The sequence below is a fragment of the Diceros bicornis genome, chromosome 34, assembly GCF_020826845.1.
Source record: "Diceros bicornis minor isolate mBicDic1 chromosome 34, mDicBic1.mat.cur, whole genome shotgun sequence".
NCBI classification, from domain to species: domain Eukaryota; kingdom Metazoa; phylum Chordata; class Mammalia; order Perissodactyla; family Rhinocerotidae; genus Diceros; species Diceros bicornis.
In genome coordinates this window covers 33,557,444-33,575,022 of record NC_080773.1, presented here as the reverse complement: position 1 = coordinate 33,575,022, position 17,579 = coordinate 33,557,444, and the positions used below count along the sequence as shown (strand labels likewise).

Sequence of the window (17,579 nt, the reverse complement as noted above, 5' to 3'; positions counted from 1 at the left end):
CTACTGACATTTGGGGGCCAGATCATTTTTTGTTGTGGGGGGCCGTCTTGTGCATTGTAGGATGATGAGCAGCATCACTGGCCTCTACCCTCCAGATGCCAGTAGCCCCCTCCCTCATCCTTTCTCCCCATTGTGACAACAGACATTGCCAGATGTCTCCCTCAGTGGGCAACATTGATGTGGTCTGCACAGACAACTACCCAATATGAGTCTCGCCCCCAGATCCCTTTTTTGAGTTTCAGACCTAGATAGTCACTGGCTGCATCCATGATGGCCCCACCCACCCCACCCCATGCGCATCCCTGGAAATAATGACCACAATGACCAACACTTATTGATCCCTTACTATGGCGCCAGCAATTGCTAACTGCACCGCGTCCTCAGAGCAGACCTCCAAGGTGGAGGCCATGAGGAGCCCTATTTTATAGATGAGGAAACTGAAGCTGGGGGAGATCATGTGACTGGCTGGGGGTCACACATCCACAGGTGGGAGAGCCAAGACGGCACCTCCTTCTGCCTGACCCCTGAGCCACAGCTGGTGACCATGGTCTGCAAACACCTCACACCTCCCCAACCCACTGCAAACCACGGATGGCCTGCAGCTTACAGACAGCCTCCCCCCACCCCTCTGCCTCCTCCGGTGCCTTCTCTCTATGCCAATATTGCAGCAATCTATTTTTTCAGCCCACAGAATCGTGTCATTCCCTAACTTAAAACACTCCTTGCTGCACCTAGAATAAAACCCAGAAGGCCTGCAGCCTGTGTGGACCGGCCCCGGCTGCCCTGCCTCCCTGGCCCCCATCACCACAGGGCTGCCCTGCCAACCTCTCCCATCTCCAGGGCCTTTGTGCTTGCTGTTCCCCTCTCTGCAATGTTCCTTGCAGCCCCTCACAGGGACGGATCCTTTCTGGCCCTTCAGGTCTCAGCTCAAATAACACTTCATCCCTGAAGCTTTGCTGTTTATGTTGGAGATCAAGTTGGTGGCGCCCTGCTCTGCCCCCTCAGTCTGTTTATTTCCTTCGCACCCCATGGTGGTCTTGCTTATTTACTGATTCGCTGTTTTACTGTCTGCCTTACTCACTCGCCATGAGCAGGCAGCTCTGTGCTGGTCAACAGTCTATCCTCAGAATCCAGCAAGGTCTCGGGAGAGGGTAGGGGCTCAATTCCATATTGGTTGAATGAATTCATTAATTCAATCACCCCGTCCAAAAATGAAGCATTATCTCCTCCCCACACCCACCCCCAAAAAACCAGCTTCTCTCCTGGGGCGTGATCACGATGAAGCCCACACCCACACAAGTCCAGGACTTCCAATATCCTCATTCCCCCCCCTCCTCACTCACCAAAGCTGGACAGGGACCAAGCTCTGTCCCTCCCTCATCTAGAAACGTTCTCAGAGCCGTATGCTCCCCTCCCTTCCCCAAGCCCCAACCTTGGCCCCTTCCTCTCCACCTGGGCCCCTGGACCAGCCTTCTCTCATAGCCTGGTCTCCAGCTTCCCTCAAACACTGGCCCGGCAGAGACTCTTCTCACAGACTCTGCACCATTCAAAACCCTGTGGTGGGCCCCATCACCCTCAGGACCAAGTCCCCAGGTTCTTCCGCCCGGGATTTGAGGCCCTTCATGAGGGGGCCCCTTCACCTCACCTCTCGCTCCTGTGCTCCAACAGCAGGCGGTGTCTCGCAGCCCCCTGACCAGCCCCTGGACCTGCGGGCTCTGGGTGCAGAGGCTCCTGTGTTTTCCTCTCCTGGGACTCTTCCCCTTGCCCTTGCAGGCAGCCCCCTCCTCAGCCTTCCGGAATCCTGTGTCCCGACCTCCCAAGCTGCCTAGGCATCCCCGACATGCTGCCTCACCAGTCCACCAGCTCCAGAAGGACCCTTCTAACCCCTCCCCTGTGTGGGACCCTCCCTACAGTTAAAACCCCTGAGCCCGGCATTCGAGGCCTCTCACCATCTGCCCCAGCCACGTTTCCCACACCGCCCCTCACCCACCCTGTCCAGTCAGCCACAGTGAGCCACTCTGACACCTCAGTCCACGCTTCGAATTTTGGAACCCTGTGCCTCTGCTCATGCTGTGTGGGGTTCCCACCCCAGCCTCCTCCACCATCAAACAAATACCTTGGCCCTCAGTAGTCCGTCTCTCTCTCTCTCCACCTTCACCTGTGACCAATTACTCATGTCCCCCAAACTTCAGTTCACACAGCATGTTCATAGCCTCGCTTAATCCTCTCCACAACCCAGTGAGGCAGGCACTGCACTGAGCCTCAGAAAGGGCAAGAGCCTTGCCTCGGATCTCCAGCCCAGGTGGCAGAGACAGTACCCAAACCCGGTGCCCCCACTCCAGCATCCTCATGTCCCTCTGGCTGCCCCAACCCTCCCCAGCTGGAGCCTGAGCCCTGTCTCCTTCAGGAACGTTTCCTGGATGACTCTCTCCTCATCGTCCACCACTCATCCCACGTTATCTTGTGTCCCCGTGCAACAATCCCTTCTCCCCTGTGGGGAATGAAGTGATTGCCAAGCCTGTGCCTCTAGGTCAATTTGGGTCCAAGGAATCCACTCGCCAGGCTTCCTGCCCTCCTCTCCGTACCCTGCCCCGAGTCTCCTGACTCTCCCTGGGGGGGATTCTCAGTCTGCAATCTGAACTGCCCCTGAGACCACTCCGTCCCACACCCCTACTTGCTAAAGGCATCAGTTTTGTGCCGTATCAGTAATAGACTCTGTCTGTCCTAATGCACCAGGACGTGCTGAGCAGCTCCTGGTAATCCTGGACTGCCAAGGGCAGGAGGAACAGCTATAGGAAGCCAGGTGGATGGCAAAGCCCGCTGAGTCACTTGAAGGCCTCCCCACAAGCCTCACAGAGGAAGTGCCGGACATCTGGGTGGGAGAGGCCGTGAGCCTTGAGAAAGCAAGCATTCTTGAAGACCGGCAGGCACTCAGGACAGCTGTAAACCAGGCGGGAGTCAGCTCCGTTGACTTCCTGGTTGTAACCGGGCTTCTCCGCTCTCGCTGTGTACGTGTGGGTGTACTATACGCCCTTCTAGTCAGTGAGCAGGCACGGCCTTGACTTGGGGCAGAGAGAGGAGGAAGAGGGTCTAGCTCAGGGGAGGGATACCTGATGGGGGCAGGAGAATCCACGGCTCATCAGGATAAACTCACTCTCACCCGTGAATCCAGAGAAGCAGCTAAAGGAAGGGAACACTGCATTAACTGAAGGAGGGGAGAGGTAAACTCCATCGCCTCCCCCACCCCCGTCCAACTCCATCGCCTCCCCCGCCCCCGTCCAACTCCATCACCTCTCTACCATCCCTGTCCAACTCCATCACCTCCCCCCCCCACCCGTCCCCGTCCAACTCCATCACCTCCCCCGCCCCTGTCCAACTCCATCACCTCTCCACCATCCCCATGCAACTCCATCACCTCCCCCGCCCCCGTCCAACTCCATCACCTCCCCCGCCCCTGTCCAACTCCATCACCTCTCCACCATCCCCATGCAACTCCATCACCTCCCCTGCCCCCGTCCGACTCCATCACCTCCCCCGCCCCCGGCCGACTCCATCGCCTCCCCCGCCCCCCGTCCGACTCCATCGCCTCCCCCGCCCCCGTCCGACTCCATCGCCTCCCCCGCCCCTGTCCAACTCCATCACCTGTCCAACTCCATCACCTCTCCCACCCCGTCCAACTCCATCACCTCCCCCGCCCCCATCCAACTCCATCACCTCTCCACCATCCCTGTCCAACTCCATCACCTCCCCCGTCCCCGTCCAACTCCATCACCTCCCCCGCCCCTGTCCAACTCCATCACCTCTCCCCCATCCCCGTCCAACTCCATCACCTCTCCCACCCCGTCCGACTCCATCACCTCCCCCGCCCCTGTCCGACTCCATCGCCTCCCCCACCCCCGTCCGACTCCATCGCCTCCCCCACCCCGTCCGACTCCATCACCTCCCCGTCCTGTCCGACTCCATCTCCTCCCCCACCCGTCCGACTCCATCATCTCCCCCACCCGTCCGACTCCATCATCTCCCCCACCCCTGTCCGACTCCATCACCTCCCCACCCCCGTCCGACTCCATCACCTCCCCCATCCCTGTCCAACTCCATCACCTCCCCACGGTCCCTTCACGGCCCACCAAGGCCTCCCTGGTTTCTGCCCCTTCTATGTTCCCGAGGGTGCTCCGACATGAACCTCCTCCCCCGTCATCTCCCCAGCGAGTCAGTCGGCTCTGGTCTTTCCCACCCCCCTGGATGCCCACCCGAGCATCACCCCAAACATTCTGGGCGACCCTCCCTCTCAGCGCTCCGTCCTCACGCTCCAGGGCCCCTACCCGAGCAGGGCCATTTCCGCCCGTGCAGAATGAGGAGCAGCCACCCAGGAGTCTGTTCCCAGGGACACAGGAGGCGGGGGGACTGGACCACCCGGGAGCCCTAAGGGGGCCATCGGGCTCCAACCAGCAACAAGGGGGAGGGTGTTCACGTGAAAGCCTTCCGGCTGGAAATACACACCCTCAAAGGAAGTGTTCCCACAGCCTTTTGTCCCCCTGACCTGAATCACAGTCATTCATTCAACAAGCATTTAAGTGTCTCCTATGTGCCCGTTTCTGGGGATAAAAGCGTGAGCGAACCAGACGCAAGTAGTCCCTGCCTTCCTCCATCATAGAGGCGACAAATCCTACCTTTATTGGACACCTGGTGCAACAAGGAACTCTCCCAGGCCTCGTGGGGGCGACAAAGACCAAAATATGGAAAACCACCCCCACCCCCACCCCCCACCCCCGCCCCCCTCACCTGGGAGAAGCAGGGGGGATGCTAATCAGGAGACTGAAAATCAGAGACACGCAGGGATGCATGTAGCATCACTAATGAATCTTACACAGGCCGAGACTAGAATTTCCAAGAAAGTCCTTTAGTGTTTCAAATTCAGCTCTAGCATCTTGCAGATGAGGAAACTGAGGCTCAGAGAGGTTCAGTGACATGTCGATGGTCCCACAGCAAGTGGACGGCAGAACCAGAATCACAACCCAAAGTTGGGGAGGTCTTCACGGTGTCTCATCCCAAGATCTTCATTTCAGGGAAATTGTTCTATGGCCCCTGAGAGCTACAGGGGCCTAGAAGAAAGTTTAGGTGGAGAATGAAAGAGAGCTCCCTTAAGGAAAACTGCCTGAATGTGAAACAGAGGCCTCAAAAGGGGTCAGTCTTCCAGCCCTGGAGCCAGGGGTCTGGGCCAGTCAACCACGTGCTGGCTGTGGGGCCAGCAAGGAAAGACAAGAAAAACCAGAAAGCAAGGACTTTGAATTCCCGACCACGAGAAGCCCTGTGAATTCATTCACGAAGAGCCACCTTCTTGCCTCAGTGCGCCCTGCCTTGAAGGATTAGGCATTCCATCAGGATTTCATGGCAAACATCAGATTTTAATGAGGCAGCTGAGAAATGACTGGATCCCCATTCTGGTCTCAAAGCCACCAGACCTCAAGCCTCTCCAGGCAAATCCGAAACGCACTGTGTGACACCAGTTTCCCCATCTGTCATGTAGAGGCCACCATGCTTTTTTTTCCCATTTGACTTTATTTCTATATATTGAGATGAAAGTTACGTAAAGTACAGAAGTCTTAAGGTTACAAATGAATTTTTACATATGTACATAGCCATATAACCAGCACTCCAGAAGGCCCCCTCGTGTTTCCCATCCATCATTAAACCCCACCAAGAGTAACCACTATTCTGATGTCTATTCCCAAAGATTACTCTGCCTTAGTTTTTAAACCTCATATAAACATAATCATATTGTAGGTACTCTTTTGAGTCTGACTTCTTTCACTCAACATTATGTCTATGAGATCATCCATGCTGCTGTTGTATATCAATAGTTTTTTTTCCGCTGTTGTGTAGATTCTATTGTATGACTATTCTACAATTTCTTTCTTTCTTTTTTTAACTGTCGATGGACATGTGTTTTGAGTTTTGATGTATTGTAATAAAACTACTAGGAATATTCTCGTACACGTCCTTTGGTGGACGTAAGCACTCATTTCTTCTGGATGTATACCTGGGAACGGAAGTGCTGGGTCCTAGAGTATACATCTGCTTAGCTGTGGTAGGTAGTAACAGTTCCCTAAGTGTTTGTACCAGTTTACATTCCTGTCAGCAGTGTGCGTGAGGTCCATTTGCTCCACACCCTCCCCAACACTTGATATTGAGAGTCCTTTTATTTTGGGCCATTCTAGTGGGTGTGCAGTAGTGTCTCATTTCACATCTCCCGCCTAATGATGCGGAACCCTTTCCTGTGTTTATTGACGGCTTTAATAACTTCTTTTCTGCAATATCTATTGAAATATTTTCCCATTTTTAAGTTGAGGGATCTCTCATTCTTCATGGCCAGGTAGGAGGCTGGGAGGGTTGGGGAAACTGAGGTCTGGGAAAGCTAGACGACTTGCTCATGTTGCACAGCTGTCCTAGTCCTTTTGGGTGGCTATAACAGAATATCACAGACTGGGTGGTTTATAAACAACAGACATTTATTTCTCACAGTTCTGGCGGCTGGAAGTCCGAGATCAAGGAGCTGGCAGATGCGGTGTCTAGTGAGGGCCGGATTCCTGATTCATACGTGGCCATCTTTTCACTATAACCTCACATGGAAGAAGGGGTGAGGGAGCTCTGTGGGGTCTCTATTATAAGGGCACTAATCCCATTCATGAGGGCTCCACCTTCATGAAGTAATTGCCTCCCAAAGGCTCCACCTCTGAATACCATCACATTGGGGAGTAGGTTTCCACATATGAATTTTGAGAGGGCACAAATATTCAGTCTATGGAAACAGCAAAGAGGGGAAAGATGCATAATCTCCATCTTAGCACCCAAGTTTCTGATAGTGAATGGAGTCGGATAGTGCCCCGCCTAAGGGTTCCCCTAAATGCACCTACCAAGAATCTGGGAAGCAGCTGTGACAGAAAGGGCAAGGAAAGGAAGCTGGATGGATGAGGTGGGTGCTTCCAGAGGTCATGCATACTTGAAGGCCTTGAATCCAAGTGGGAGTCCAAGCTACAAAACTTGAAGGAAGAAGCCATCTCCTGAACCCAAAGACACTAGAATTTAAGGAGGATGTGGGAAAACTGGAACGCTCATACATTGCTGGTGGGAATGCAAAATGGCACATTTCCTCAAAAAGTTAAACAAAAAGTTAAAAGTTACCATATGACCCAGCAATTCCACTGCTAGATAATATATCCAACAAAACTGAAAACGTGTTCACACAAAAACTTATGCATGAATGTTCAGAGCAGCATTATTTATAATATCCAAACGGTGGAAACAACCCAAACGTCCATCAACGTTTAATACGTGAATAAGTCATATGCGTTATATCCGTTCCGTGGGATATTATTCAGCCAGGACTGAAAAAGCTTAGAAAACTACTTGTCTTTCAGAGTGACTAAGCGTAATGTACGCAGCCAGGGTGACGTAAAGTGACTAAGCATAACATGCACAGCATAAGTGCTGGCTGGAGACATCAGCAGGTACCAGAACTTGGACTTGTGCTGCAGGCATCATGGGAGTGTTTCAAGCTTAGCAGGGACAGTATCATGTAAGGGCTTTAGAAGGATTCCTCTGAAACTAGTGTCTGAAGGCAGCAAAGGAGAGAAGCAGGGGTGTGTGTCACTCAGCCTGGGAGCTGGAGGTGGACAGGAGGTGGAGGTTGCTTTCTGGAGGAAATAAGTCCTGAAAAAACGGCCGGGTTCCACGGGAAAGGAGCAGCTGGAACAGTGCAAGACCCAGCACCTGGAGGTATGAAAGAGTGAGGGCTTTAATGGGGGTATGACATGCTGTGTGGCCGGAGCACAATCACACAGGTGCGAGGCCAGGCTGGACAGCTTGGTGGGCGCCGTATCAGGAAGGGCTTCAAATGCCAGGCTGTGGAGTTGAGCTTTCTGTCTTGAGTCAAGAGGTAGCCAGGGAAGGGTTTTGAGCTGGATGAAATCAGAGCTGAGTTTTAGGAATATCTGTCTGCGTATGTTGGCCAGATAAAGAGTGGACCCTGAGAGACTAGGGAGGCTGGTGCTGTAATCCAGATGAGAAAGAATGAAGTCTGAGCTAGGGAAGGGGTGGTGGAGATTGAGAGACCTCAAGGGCAATTATATGGCAATCCTAAAGTCCTTTTTTTAAAATGCCTGATTGCCTGATTTTAATGCCCTAAAGAATTTCAGAGCTACAGAAAGGAGTTCAACATGGGAAAATAATAATAGCATTCGTTCCCACGTGTTACCTACTGTCCGTGCAAAGGCATTATGATGCTTGGCACTTTCATATATGGTTTTATTTAATTACCGAGAGGTAACAAGTAATCATTCCAGTTTTACAAGGGAGAAAAATGAGGCGCAGAGAGGGACTTCACTGCTCAAGCGACAGACCCAGAAACGAAGGCCCGAAAGCGCCCCCCAAAATCCCCATCCCTCAATCCAAGAGTCTTTCCTGTTGTCTCTAGTTCCGGCCTTCGGAGGCCAATCCCCCTCCCCACACCTCCTTTCGTCTCCAGCCCACGATGGCTCTTCTAGCCTCCGCCAGCCTCTCTATGGTTTTTCTCTCCCGCCCATCAACCCACACGCTTCCTCTCGTTTTCCTCCCACCTTGGCCCCTCTATCCGCCGTCAACCTCTCTATGGTCTCCCCTCTCCCTCATTCCCGTTAAATCCGCTCCGTCTCTAAACTCCTCAATATTGGCCATCTGCCTCCCGCGCCCGTCAGGTCCTGTGTCTGGGCTGCCTCTCTGATCCGGCCGAGCGGAAACGGCGGCCAGTAGTGGGAGAGTGCTTGTAAAGAAAGCCCGGGAAAGGAGGAACCGTGACTTGTAGAGAGCGACCCTGGGAAGAAGCTGCGCGTTTCAGGCCCTTTGCGAAAAGGCTCCGGCTGGAAACACGAGGCACAGGCAGAAGGGATCCGCTTTGCGCTTCGGCCTCCCTCTAATAAGTGGGATCCCCAAAAGATCACTCTCTGCAGAGGAGTTTCCTGTCCCTTGTTTCATTTTTGTTCTGACAGCGCCAGACGAGGAAATCGGGAATTGCCCACCTCATTACACAGATGGGGGCAATGAGGCCAAGAAAGGGGAAGGAACTCATTCAAAACTAGTCAACCAGGAGCCCAATGGGACTAAGGCAGGGTCTCCTGACTCCCAGTTCCCAGAACCTCAGCGTTTTTATGTTTTAAAATAGGAGGGGTAGATGGTGACAGGAAGGCTCCTACAAGAGGCATGCAGGGACCTCACAGTCAGGTTGCAGTCTGATTCCCAGCCTCGTCTACCAGGATTCCCCTTTACATGTTGCAAAGCAGATATTCTTTCCTTTAGAAGTAGTTGAGCTGCAGAGGGGGATTTACCATTAGGTTAATAAAGCTTAAGCATCCGAGGCTCCTCGCTTGCACAAGCTCCGCCCTGGGCGATGAGTGTTGACAATTCAGAGTAATTAAGATTAGTCACTGCTGAAAAACACTTGCAAAGCCCGGTAGCGTTAAATTCATAGATGAAAGAAACTAGGATTCTCCTGAACTTGACAACAATACTAAAACTACAACAATTGTGAGTCCGAAATAAAAGTTTCTTAAGCTGTCAGTAATGAAAAGTTTTTTGATCACGTTAAAGGAAAGATCAGATTATCTTTCTGTTTTCTCTATAGAAAGTGATATTATAAAATTGTTGTTGTATAAAGAGCCAATCAAAGAATATACAGGGAAAGTATTATAGAGTTAAAAGTAAGGTAAATTGTAGGCGGTAAATTAATAAAAATACTGTATGTACTTTTAAATTTGGGGGTTGTATATGGTAATTGTCACTTTTTAAATTTTGTTATTGGTTGGAATTTATTTTGTCACACTAAATAAACGTCCACCTGTATACTTTATTTTGTATTTTAAATTTTGTATTCTTTTTCTTAGCTGTGTAAGATTCACACCCCGCAAAACGTGGATCTGCTCTTACCTCACACTCAATGAGCTATCAATAAACACTAGTTACTATTGTTAATATTATTGTCATTTGCAGACCCAACAGGAAGGTTTGAGGATGATCTACTCTTTAAGGATCAATCAAGGCTTAGCACTTCAGACAGCCATAGTTACCAGCTACTTATTCATTCACACACTTATGTGTTGATTCATTAATTTGATTTTTTTTTTTTTTGGTGAGGAAGATCAGCCCTGAGCTAACATCCATGCCAATCCTCCTCTTTTTGCTGAGGAAGACTGGCCCTGGGCTAACATCTGTGCCCATCTTCCTCCACTTTATATGGGATGCCGCCACAGCATGGCCTGACAAGCAATCAGTGCATGCCGGGGATCCAAACCCGGGCTGCCAGCAGCGGAGCGCGCGCACTTAACCGCTGCGCCACCGGGCTGGCCCCAAATTTGATAAATGTTTATTGAATACTTGTAACACCCCAGATACTAGTGGGGGTGCTGGAGATGCAGCAGTAAATGATATACACATGGTCTCTACCTTCAGGGAGCTTACAGTATGATAGGAATTATCCATGGAATTGATTTGAGGTTTTCAAAAATCAGATTTTAAATATCGTCTACAAGCACCCCCAAACACACAAATTTTATTATGAAAATTTTCAACCATAGAGAAAAACTGAAAGAATTGTAAAGTGAACATCCATATACCTACCATACAGGCTTATAAATATGATCTACAGTTTGATCCTAAGAGAGCATCATAGTCAGCTGATTCTCTTTTTAACAGCTTTATTGAGATATAACTCACACACCATACAATCTACCCATTTAAAGTGTACAATTCAATGTTTTTTAGTATATTGACAGATATATGGACAGATCACCACAATTTTAGAACACTTTCATCACCTGAAAAAGAAACTCTGTACCCTTCAGCTATCACTCTCATATTCCCTCATCCACCCCCTCATCTCACCTCCCCCCAGCCCTAAGAAACCACTAATTCACTTTCTATCTCTATGCATTTCCCTGTTCTGGACATCTTGTGTGAATGGAATAAGATAATATGTGGTCTTTTGTGTCTGACTTCTTTCATTTAACATAACATCTTCAACGTTCATCCACATTGTAGCATGTATCAGTACTTCATTCCTTTTTGTGGTCAAATAATAATATTCCATTGTATGGATATATACTAAATTTTGTTTATCCTTCATCAATCAATGGACATTTGGGTTGTTTCCACTCTTTGGCTATTATGAATAACACAGCTATAATAATTTGTTTACAGGTTTTTGCATGGACATGTATTTTCATTTCTCTTGGGTACATGCCTAGAAGTGGAATTGCTGGGTAACTCTACCAGCCAATTCTTTTAAAAGGCAGGGGATCCAGGCCCATTGAGGAGAAGTGATGTGCTCAAGGTAGGGACAGAAAGAAACACACTTAGACCCCACATCTCCTGGATTCCAAGTCTAGGACTTTTTCTGCCATTTTCTAGTGGTTCCATGTAGCCAGACTTCTAGTCTCAGCTCATGCAACAGACTGTTAGAGTCGTGTCAGGCCCTGAGGGACTCAGAGGCAAACAGACAATAGGAAAAAAGTCAAGGAACCCGCATTTATTGAGCACCAGTTGGTTTCGAGAATTATCCTAGACCCATAGCATTCTCAAACTGTGGCACTCTCACTACAACCCTGCCAAGTGGCATGATAGTGCCCACTTTGTAGATGACAACTGGACACTGAGAGGGGACATCTCTTGCCCAAAGTTACATAGCAAGTGGATAGATGGATCTGGACCCAGGTTTGTCTAACTTGAAAGCTTATGATCTTTCCACTGAACTATGCTCTCCTCTTCAAATATTTAATATTCTCAAACTCTGGTACCCAACCCTTCTATCTCCATTAATACAGTTATTCGTTCATTCAGCAAACATTCACTGAGGCTTCTATATGCAGAAATGAAATGGACCAGGCCCTCAAAAAATGGATAACAGAGGATGAGTTCTGTGTGCTAGACCCTGTGCCGTGAATAATCTCATTTAATAAAGAGAATCTCAATGAGAAACCATTTCACACCCATCACATTGGCAAAAATTTAAGTTTGACTATCAAATATCGATGAGGATGTCGAGCAACAGGAGCTCCCATTCGTTGCTGGTGGAAGTGTAAATTGGCAACAATTATAGCTAATACATCGTGCCAACTTTGTGTCATAAAACACTTTATATATAACGACTCATTTAATCATCATAGCACATAACACTTAACTGTGTTAAGTAAGTACGATAATAATTTTTATTTTGCAAGTGAGGAAACAGACAGAAAAGGCTGACTTTCTATTAGACACAGCAGGTGCATACAGTGCCTAGGGCCCATGACACTTTTAGGGGCCCACGAAAAAAATTTTAATTTTTAAATCAGAAGACAAGGTATATAATTCAGCCTAGCTTACAATCATCTTTATACCAACACGGTCATAAAATATAACTTTTAATATATTTTTTGGAATGAAGGGGCCCACAAAAGCACAAATGCCAGGGTCTATGGCAGCAGTGGAGACAGCGAGGGGTTAAATAACTTCCCCAAGATCTCCCAGCTAGGAAGTGGCAGAATTATTATGAAGAACAATTTGGCAGTATCTACCAAGTTGACGATGGATGTGGAAGATGTTCCTCTTCTTTGATCTAGCAACTCAACTCCCAGTTACCTAATTTAGGGAAAAATCCCCTTTGGGTTCAAGGAGACGTGAGCAAGAATGTTCATGGCAGTATTGTCTGTAATAACAAAAAATTGGAACCAACCCAATGTCCATCAACAGGAGAATGAATGAATGAAATGCGGCATCATCGTCAGCGGGATATCACACCAGCATTGACAAGGGGTCAAGACTATAGGTATCGAGGTATACACCTCTAAAAAACAATGGTGAGAGGAAAAATGGAGAAGGTTACCCTGAAATGACATCATTTATCATAAAAGTGTGAAAATATGCAGAACAATATCACATCATTTCATATATATAGCAAAATAAGAAAGACATGCATGGGAATGATATACAGAAAATACAAAACCTAATACCTTTGGGGGAGGGAGAGAGGAGAACGGATGAGGGAAGTACACAGAGGACTTAGATTGCATCTGTAATGTATATTTTAAGTTTATTAGAGTACGGTGAGTTATTTATAGTTATTCTGAATACTTTTTGTATACAGCTAAGGTTGATAATAATATTAATAAAATACTCCCTATGTTTATCAGTTAAGACAGAATAGGTTATGCGGCAGTAACAAACAACCCAAAGCTCGGTGGCTTAACACAGCAAACGTTTATTTTAAATGCTACGTCTCCAAGGAAGATCAGCACCAGGTTCTGTTCACTGTAGATCCTCTGGAACTCAGGCTGATGGAAACTTCACTTCATCCGACAGAGCCCCAAGCACAGGACGGCAGGACTGGAACGTGGTGGACGGCTCGCCGGCTCTTGCTGTGTGCTGAAGTTGACACACGTCACTTGCACTATAGTCCACCGGCCAGAGAAAAGCATATGGCCACCTCTAACTTCAAAGGAAAGTGTAATCTTATCATGTTCCCAGAGGAGGAGACACAGTGAATTTAGGAATGATAGTAATGTTTAGGCACCTCCTACCCTGCTCTTCAACAAAAAACATCTAAAGGTGTTCCAAAGGTCTTCCATATCTCTTTCTCATTGGATTTTACAACTCTCTACAGTTTATACATGAGAAAATACATACACCGTCCAGAGAAGTGCAGTGACTTCTCCAAGGTCACACAGCCAGGCCATGGCATGAATAGGCGGACGGCTAAGCAGAGCCCAGCCCTGTCCTTGGTGCTGCCGAAAAGCCCTGTCTTGGGCTCTTTCCTCCAGAGTTGCGTTTCCCAAACGTCACACCAATCTGTGGATTTTTGCTAAATCCCATACCACCAGTGTTGCTGTTGGCTGAATATCTTTCTATAAACTGACTTAAAAATCCTTACATGCGTAAACTTTGTCTCACCACGTTATCACGAACCATGCAGAGGAGGTGACGACAAAAACGTGCAGCACGAAAACAGAACAAAGGTTATTCAACGCTGGTGAGGGTCAGTTGACTTTCAGCGCCTATACTGTAGTTGGTTAAGAAGAGAAATTCGAATTACTTCGCAGCCGCCCCACCGCCACACGCAGGCTCTCTCTTTTGGGGAGCTGGCAGGTAATTGCGAAGAAAATGCATCACTTTCTCCCTGGTTGGGGGAGGGGCTCAGCCTGCCTGGAAGCCCCGCCCCTTCCAGTGCGCCTGCGCGGTGGCTCTGACGCCAGCCTGAGCCCCGCCCCCCTCCCGGAGAGACCGCTGGCCTCGGGGGCGGGGCCTGGGCACAAGATGGCCGCCGCGCGCCCGGAGCCCCCGAGTCTGGGCTCAGCGGCCCCGGAGCCGCGATCCCCGGAGCCGCCGGACCTGGTGCGGGCGAGGAGGGGGCCTGGGCGGAGAGCTCGAGGCGGGAGGCGGTCGCAGGGCAGGGGGCGGGGCCGGGGCGGGGCTTAGGCCGGGGCGGGGGAGGTATTTAGGACTCCGTCCCAGGGGGCGGTGCTTCTCGGGGAAGGCGAGGGGCGGGGCTTGGGGAGGAGCCTATGGGGTGTGGGGGCGGGCCCTGCGGGGGCGGGGCCTGAAGAGGGCGTTGGGTGGAGCATGTGGGCCAGAGGTGGGTCCAGGGAAAGGAGTCTCAGAGATTGCGTTTGTCTATTTAGGGGGCGGAGCCTTCAGAGGGGGCGGGGCCTCCGAGAGAGATTCTGGACCTGTGAACTTGGGTAGAAAGTTGTGGAGGTGACCCTGAAAGACAAGGGCGGGGTGTTATCATGGGGCACCCACGTTGGGGTCGGGGGAGATGATTCGGCAAGGGTCTGTATGATGCATCTCAAATGCCCAAGGGAGGATTTGGGGGGAGAAATGACTGCTGCAGGTGACTTTGGAACTTCCCCAGGTTCCCCTACTGAAGACTGGAGAGTAACTGAGGACATTCATTCATTCAACAAACTTGCTGATCTCCTGCTTGGGCTCAGTAGATAGGGAGATGAACCAGACAGAGAAGGACTTTATTTTCTTGGACTTGCAGCCTAGGAAGGGAGAGAGACAATAAAGGAGATTTATTGTGTTGCATTCTATGAAGGAAATAAAAAGTGAGCTGATACAGCGGGGGTAGAGGGAGCTAAATTTAGACGAGAGCAGTCAGCTGTGTGCCGGCTTATATTTACGCAGGGGTCAGAGAGACAAGCAGGAACCAGATTATGATGGATATTATGGTGATGGTTTTGGGTTTTAAGCGCAGTTGGAGCCATGAGAGGGTTTTGAGTGGGATAATGACTTGATCTGATTTCCATCTTCAAAACGTCATTCAGGCTGCTTTGGGAGGTGGGTTATAAGGGAGCAGCGCAGGAACAAAGGTTTGCGTTCAGAAGGCTTTTTCAGCTGTCAAAGCGAAAAGCGATTGGCTTTTAACTGGGGTGGAGGAGAGAAATGGCTGGATCCGGGATATATTTTGGACAGGAGGGGAAGTCTTGATGGGTGAAGGCAGGATCCTGCAGGATGAAGAGCGGGATCTAGAACTCGAGGGGCCCAGTGTGCTACAGAGGAGTGGGTGTTTCCGTAAGTGTGGGCGTGCTGGGGAGGCCTTGAGGCAGAGTCCACAGGCTCCTTGTTTCTTCTCCCCTCACCCAGGTCCTGGTGCCTGATGATGGCCGCCCCACCACACCCCCGAGTGACCTCATCGAGATCCAGGTGGTGAAGGTGACAGACACCACGCTGGTGCCTGAGCCCCCGGAGCCAGGTTCTCTTCACTGTGCCTTGTGCCCAGCTGCCTTCCGGCTGGTCTCCGAGCTGCTGTTCCACGAACATGGCCACCTGGCGGGGGCTGAGGGCGGCGGGCAGGGTGGGGACCCCAGCCGGTGTCACGTGTGTGGCCACAGCTGTCCGGGCCCCGCCAGCCTGCGTGCCCACTACAGCCTGCACACGGGAGAGCGGCCCTACCGCTGCGCCCGCTGTCCCCGGGCCTTCAAGGCCCTGGCGCCTCTGCTGCGGCACCAGCACCGGCACGGGGTGGAGCCGGGGACCTCTCAGAGGCCCTCAGAGGCGGCCGCGGCTCGGGAGCAGAGGCCGGGGGTGCCCCGGGAGAGGTCGGAGGTGGTGATGGCGGCGGCGGCGGCGGGCGCGGCGGTGGGGAAGCCGTTCGCCTGCAGGTTCTGCGCCAAGCCGTTCCGCCGCTCGTCGGACATGCGCGACCACGAGCGCGTGCACACGGGCGAGCGGCCCTACCACTGCGGCGTCTGCGGCAAGGGCTTCACGCAGTCCTCGGTGCTGAGCGGCCACGCGCGCATCCACACGGGCGAGCGCCCCTTCCGCTGCGCCCTCTGCGACCGCACTTTCAACAACTCCTCCAACTTCCGCAAGCACCAGCGCACCCACTTCCACGGGCCGGGGCCCGGGCTGGGAGACCCTGGAAGCCAGCTGGCCTCGGGGGCCGAGGGGCCAGGGAGTGGGTGCGGCGCAGGAAACACCCTGGAAGAGGGCTGTGGGGGGACGGTGAGGGTGAAGGTGGAGGTCGACCAGTAGGCTGGCAGAGCAGGGCCGCTGGGGCGCTAACGTGGGAAGGAGGAGGCAGACTGCAGGGGAAGCAGGGTGGGAAAAGGAGATGGGGGACAGAAGAGGGGAGACTGGAGGAGAGATGACCTAAGAGCTGAGAGAGGTAGTCATGAGCAGCTAGTGTTGGAGAGCGGAGGGAGGACTCGGTGCAGGACGCCCACAGACCCACACAGCACCTCCGTGAGACTCCGAGAAAGGCGCGGATGCCGCGCTGTGGGTGCCCAGCTAAATGCGAGGAACAAGGGCTGGATTTCATTGCCCCATTTGCCTGCTCATTGGGTTGTCCTTGTGCAAGACACAGCTTGTCTCAGCAGAGCCTGGGCCCTCCAGATGGGGAGCCAGGGTTGAGTGGAAGGGGCAGAATCAGGGTGTGCCATAGTGTCCCTGGGCCAGCCCTTCGTCTGCAGAACCCTGGACTATCTTGGGGGCCCCTAGGGTGGACCGGGATGGAACCTTTTGCCTACCTCACTGGATTGCACTGAACATGGGACGCCGACCCACCCTCAGGCAGAAGGCGTCTGCCAGGTTCTCCATAAAGAGACTCTGGATCCCATCACCTCGAAGCCTGAGGGTCCCCAAGTCATAGCCGAGAGCACTCGAGCCTCAAGGATGTAAGCCTGGCCATAAGGATCTTGACCCCAAGAGCTGCTGCCCCCCGCTCCTGTGGTGGTCCCTCCTTCACCCACCCAGACTCCTTTTCCAAGGCAAATGAAAACCCGGACAGCCAACAGCCACTTGATATCCCCCTCCTAAAGCTTTAGGCTCAGAGCACATGGCCCCCCAGGTCTACACAGTAGCCTCAGGTTTCTCCAGTTTCCTCCACTCCCAATTTGAAGCAAATGGTCTACTGCCTGGTCCCACGCTATCCCAAGGAAGGGCTGGCGGATGGCGCTGTGGTTGTGGGTGTGGAATGAGTTGAGGCACTGGTGGGGTTAAGAGCAGGACTCGGGAGCTGGAGGTCGGATGCCTCCAGTTTTATTCCTATTAAAGGACTTTGTGAAGGGTTTCTC

At 51.4% G+C, this 17,579-nt stretch overlaps 2 protein-coding genes across 2 annotated transcripts in view; one reads left to right on the top strand and one right to left on the bottom strand.

Moving 5' to 3' along the window:
* Nucleotides 1-3,611, bottom strand: part of CCDC106 (coiled-coil domain containing 106) — a 16,862-nt gene extending 13,251 nt beyond the window's left edge. Inside the window, 1 exon segment of the mRNA XM_058530782.1 lies at nucleotides 3,530-3,611. Within this exon segment, the coding sequence (XP_058386765.1) occupies nucleotides 3,530-3,611 (82 nt within the window).
* Nucleotides 3,612-14,310: 10,699 nt separating this feature from the next.
* On the top strand, nucleotides 14,311-17,575 carry ZNF784 (zinc finger protein 784). Its single transcript, XM_058530337.1, has 2 exons — nucleotides 14,311-14,394; nucleotides 15,649-17,575. Exons 1-2 carry the CDS (start codon nucleotides 14,317-14,319, stop codon nucleotides 16,537-16,539), a joined length of 969 nt encoding a protein of 322 aa, XP_058386320.1. The 5' UTR covers nucleotides 14,311-14,316; the 3' UTR covers nucleotides 16,540-17,575.
* The last annotated feature ends 4 nt before the right edge of the window (nucleotides 17,576-17,579 follow it).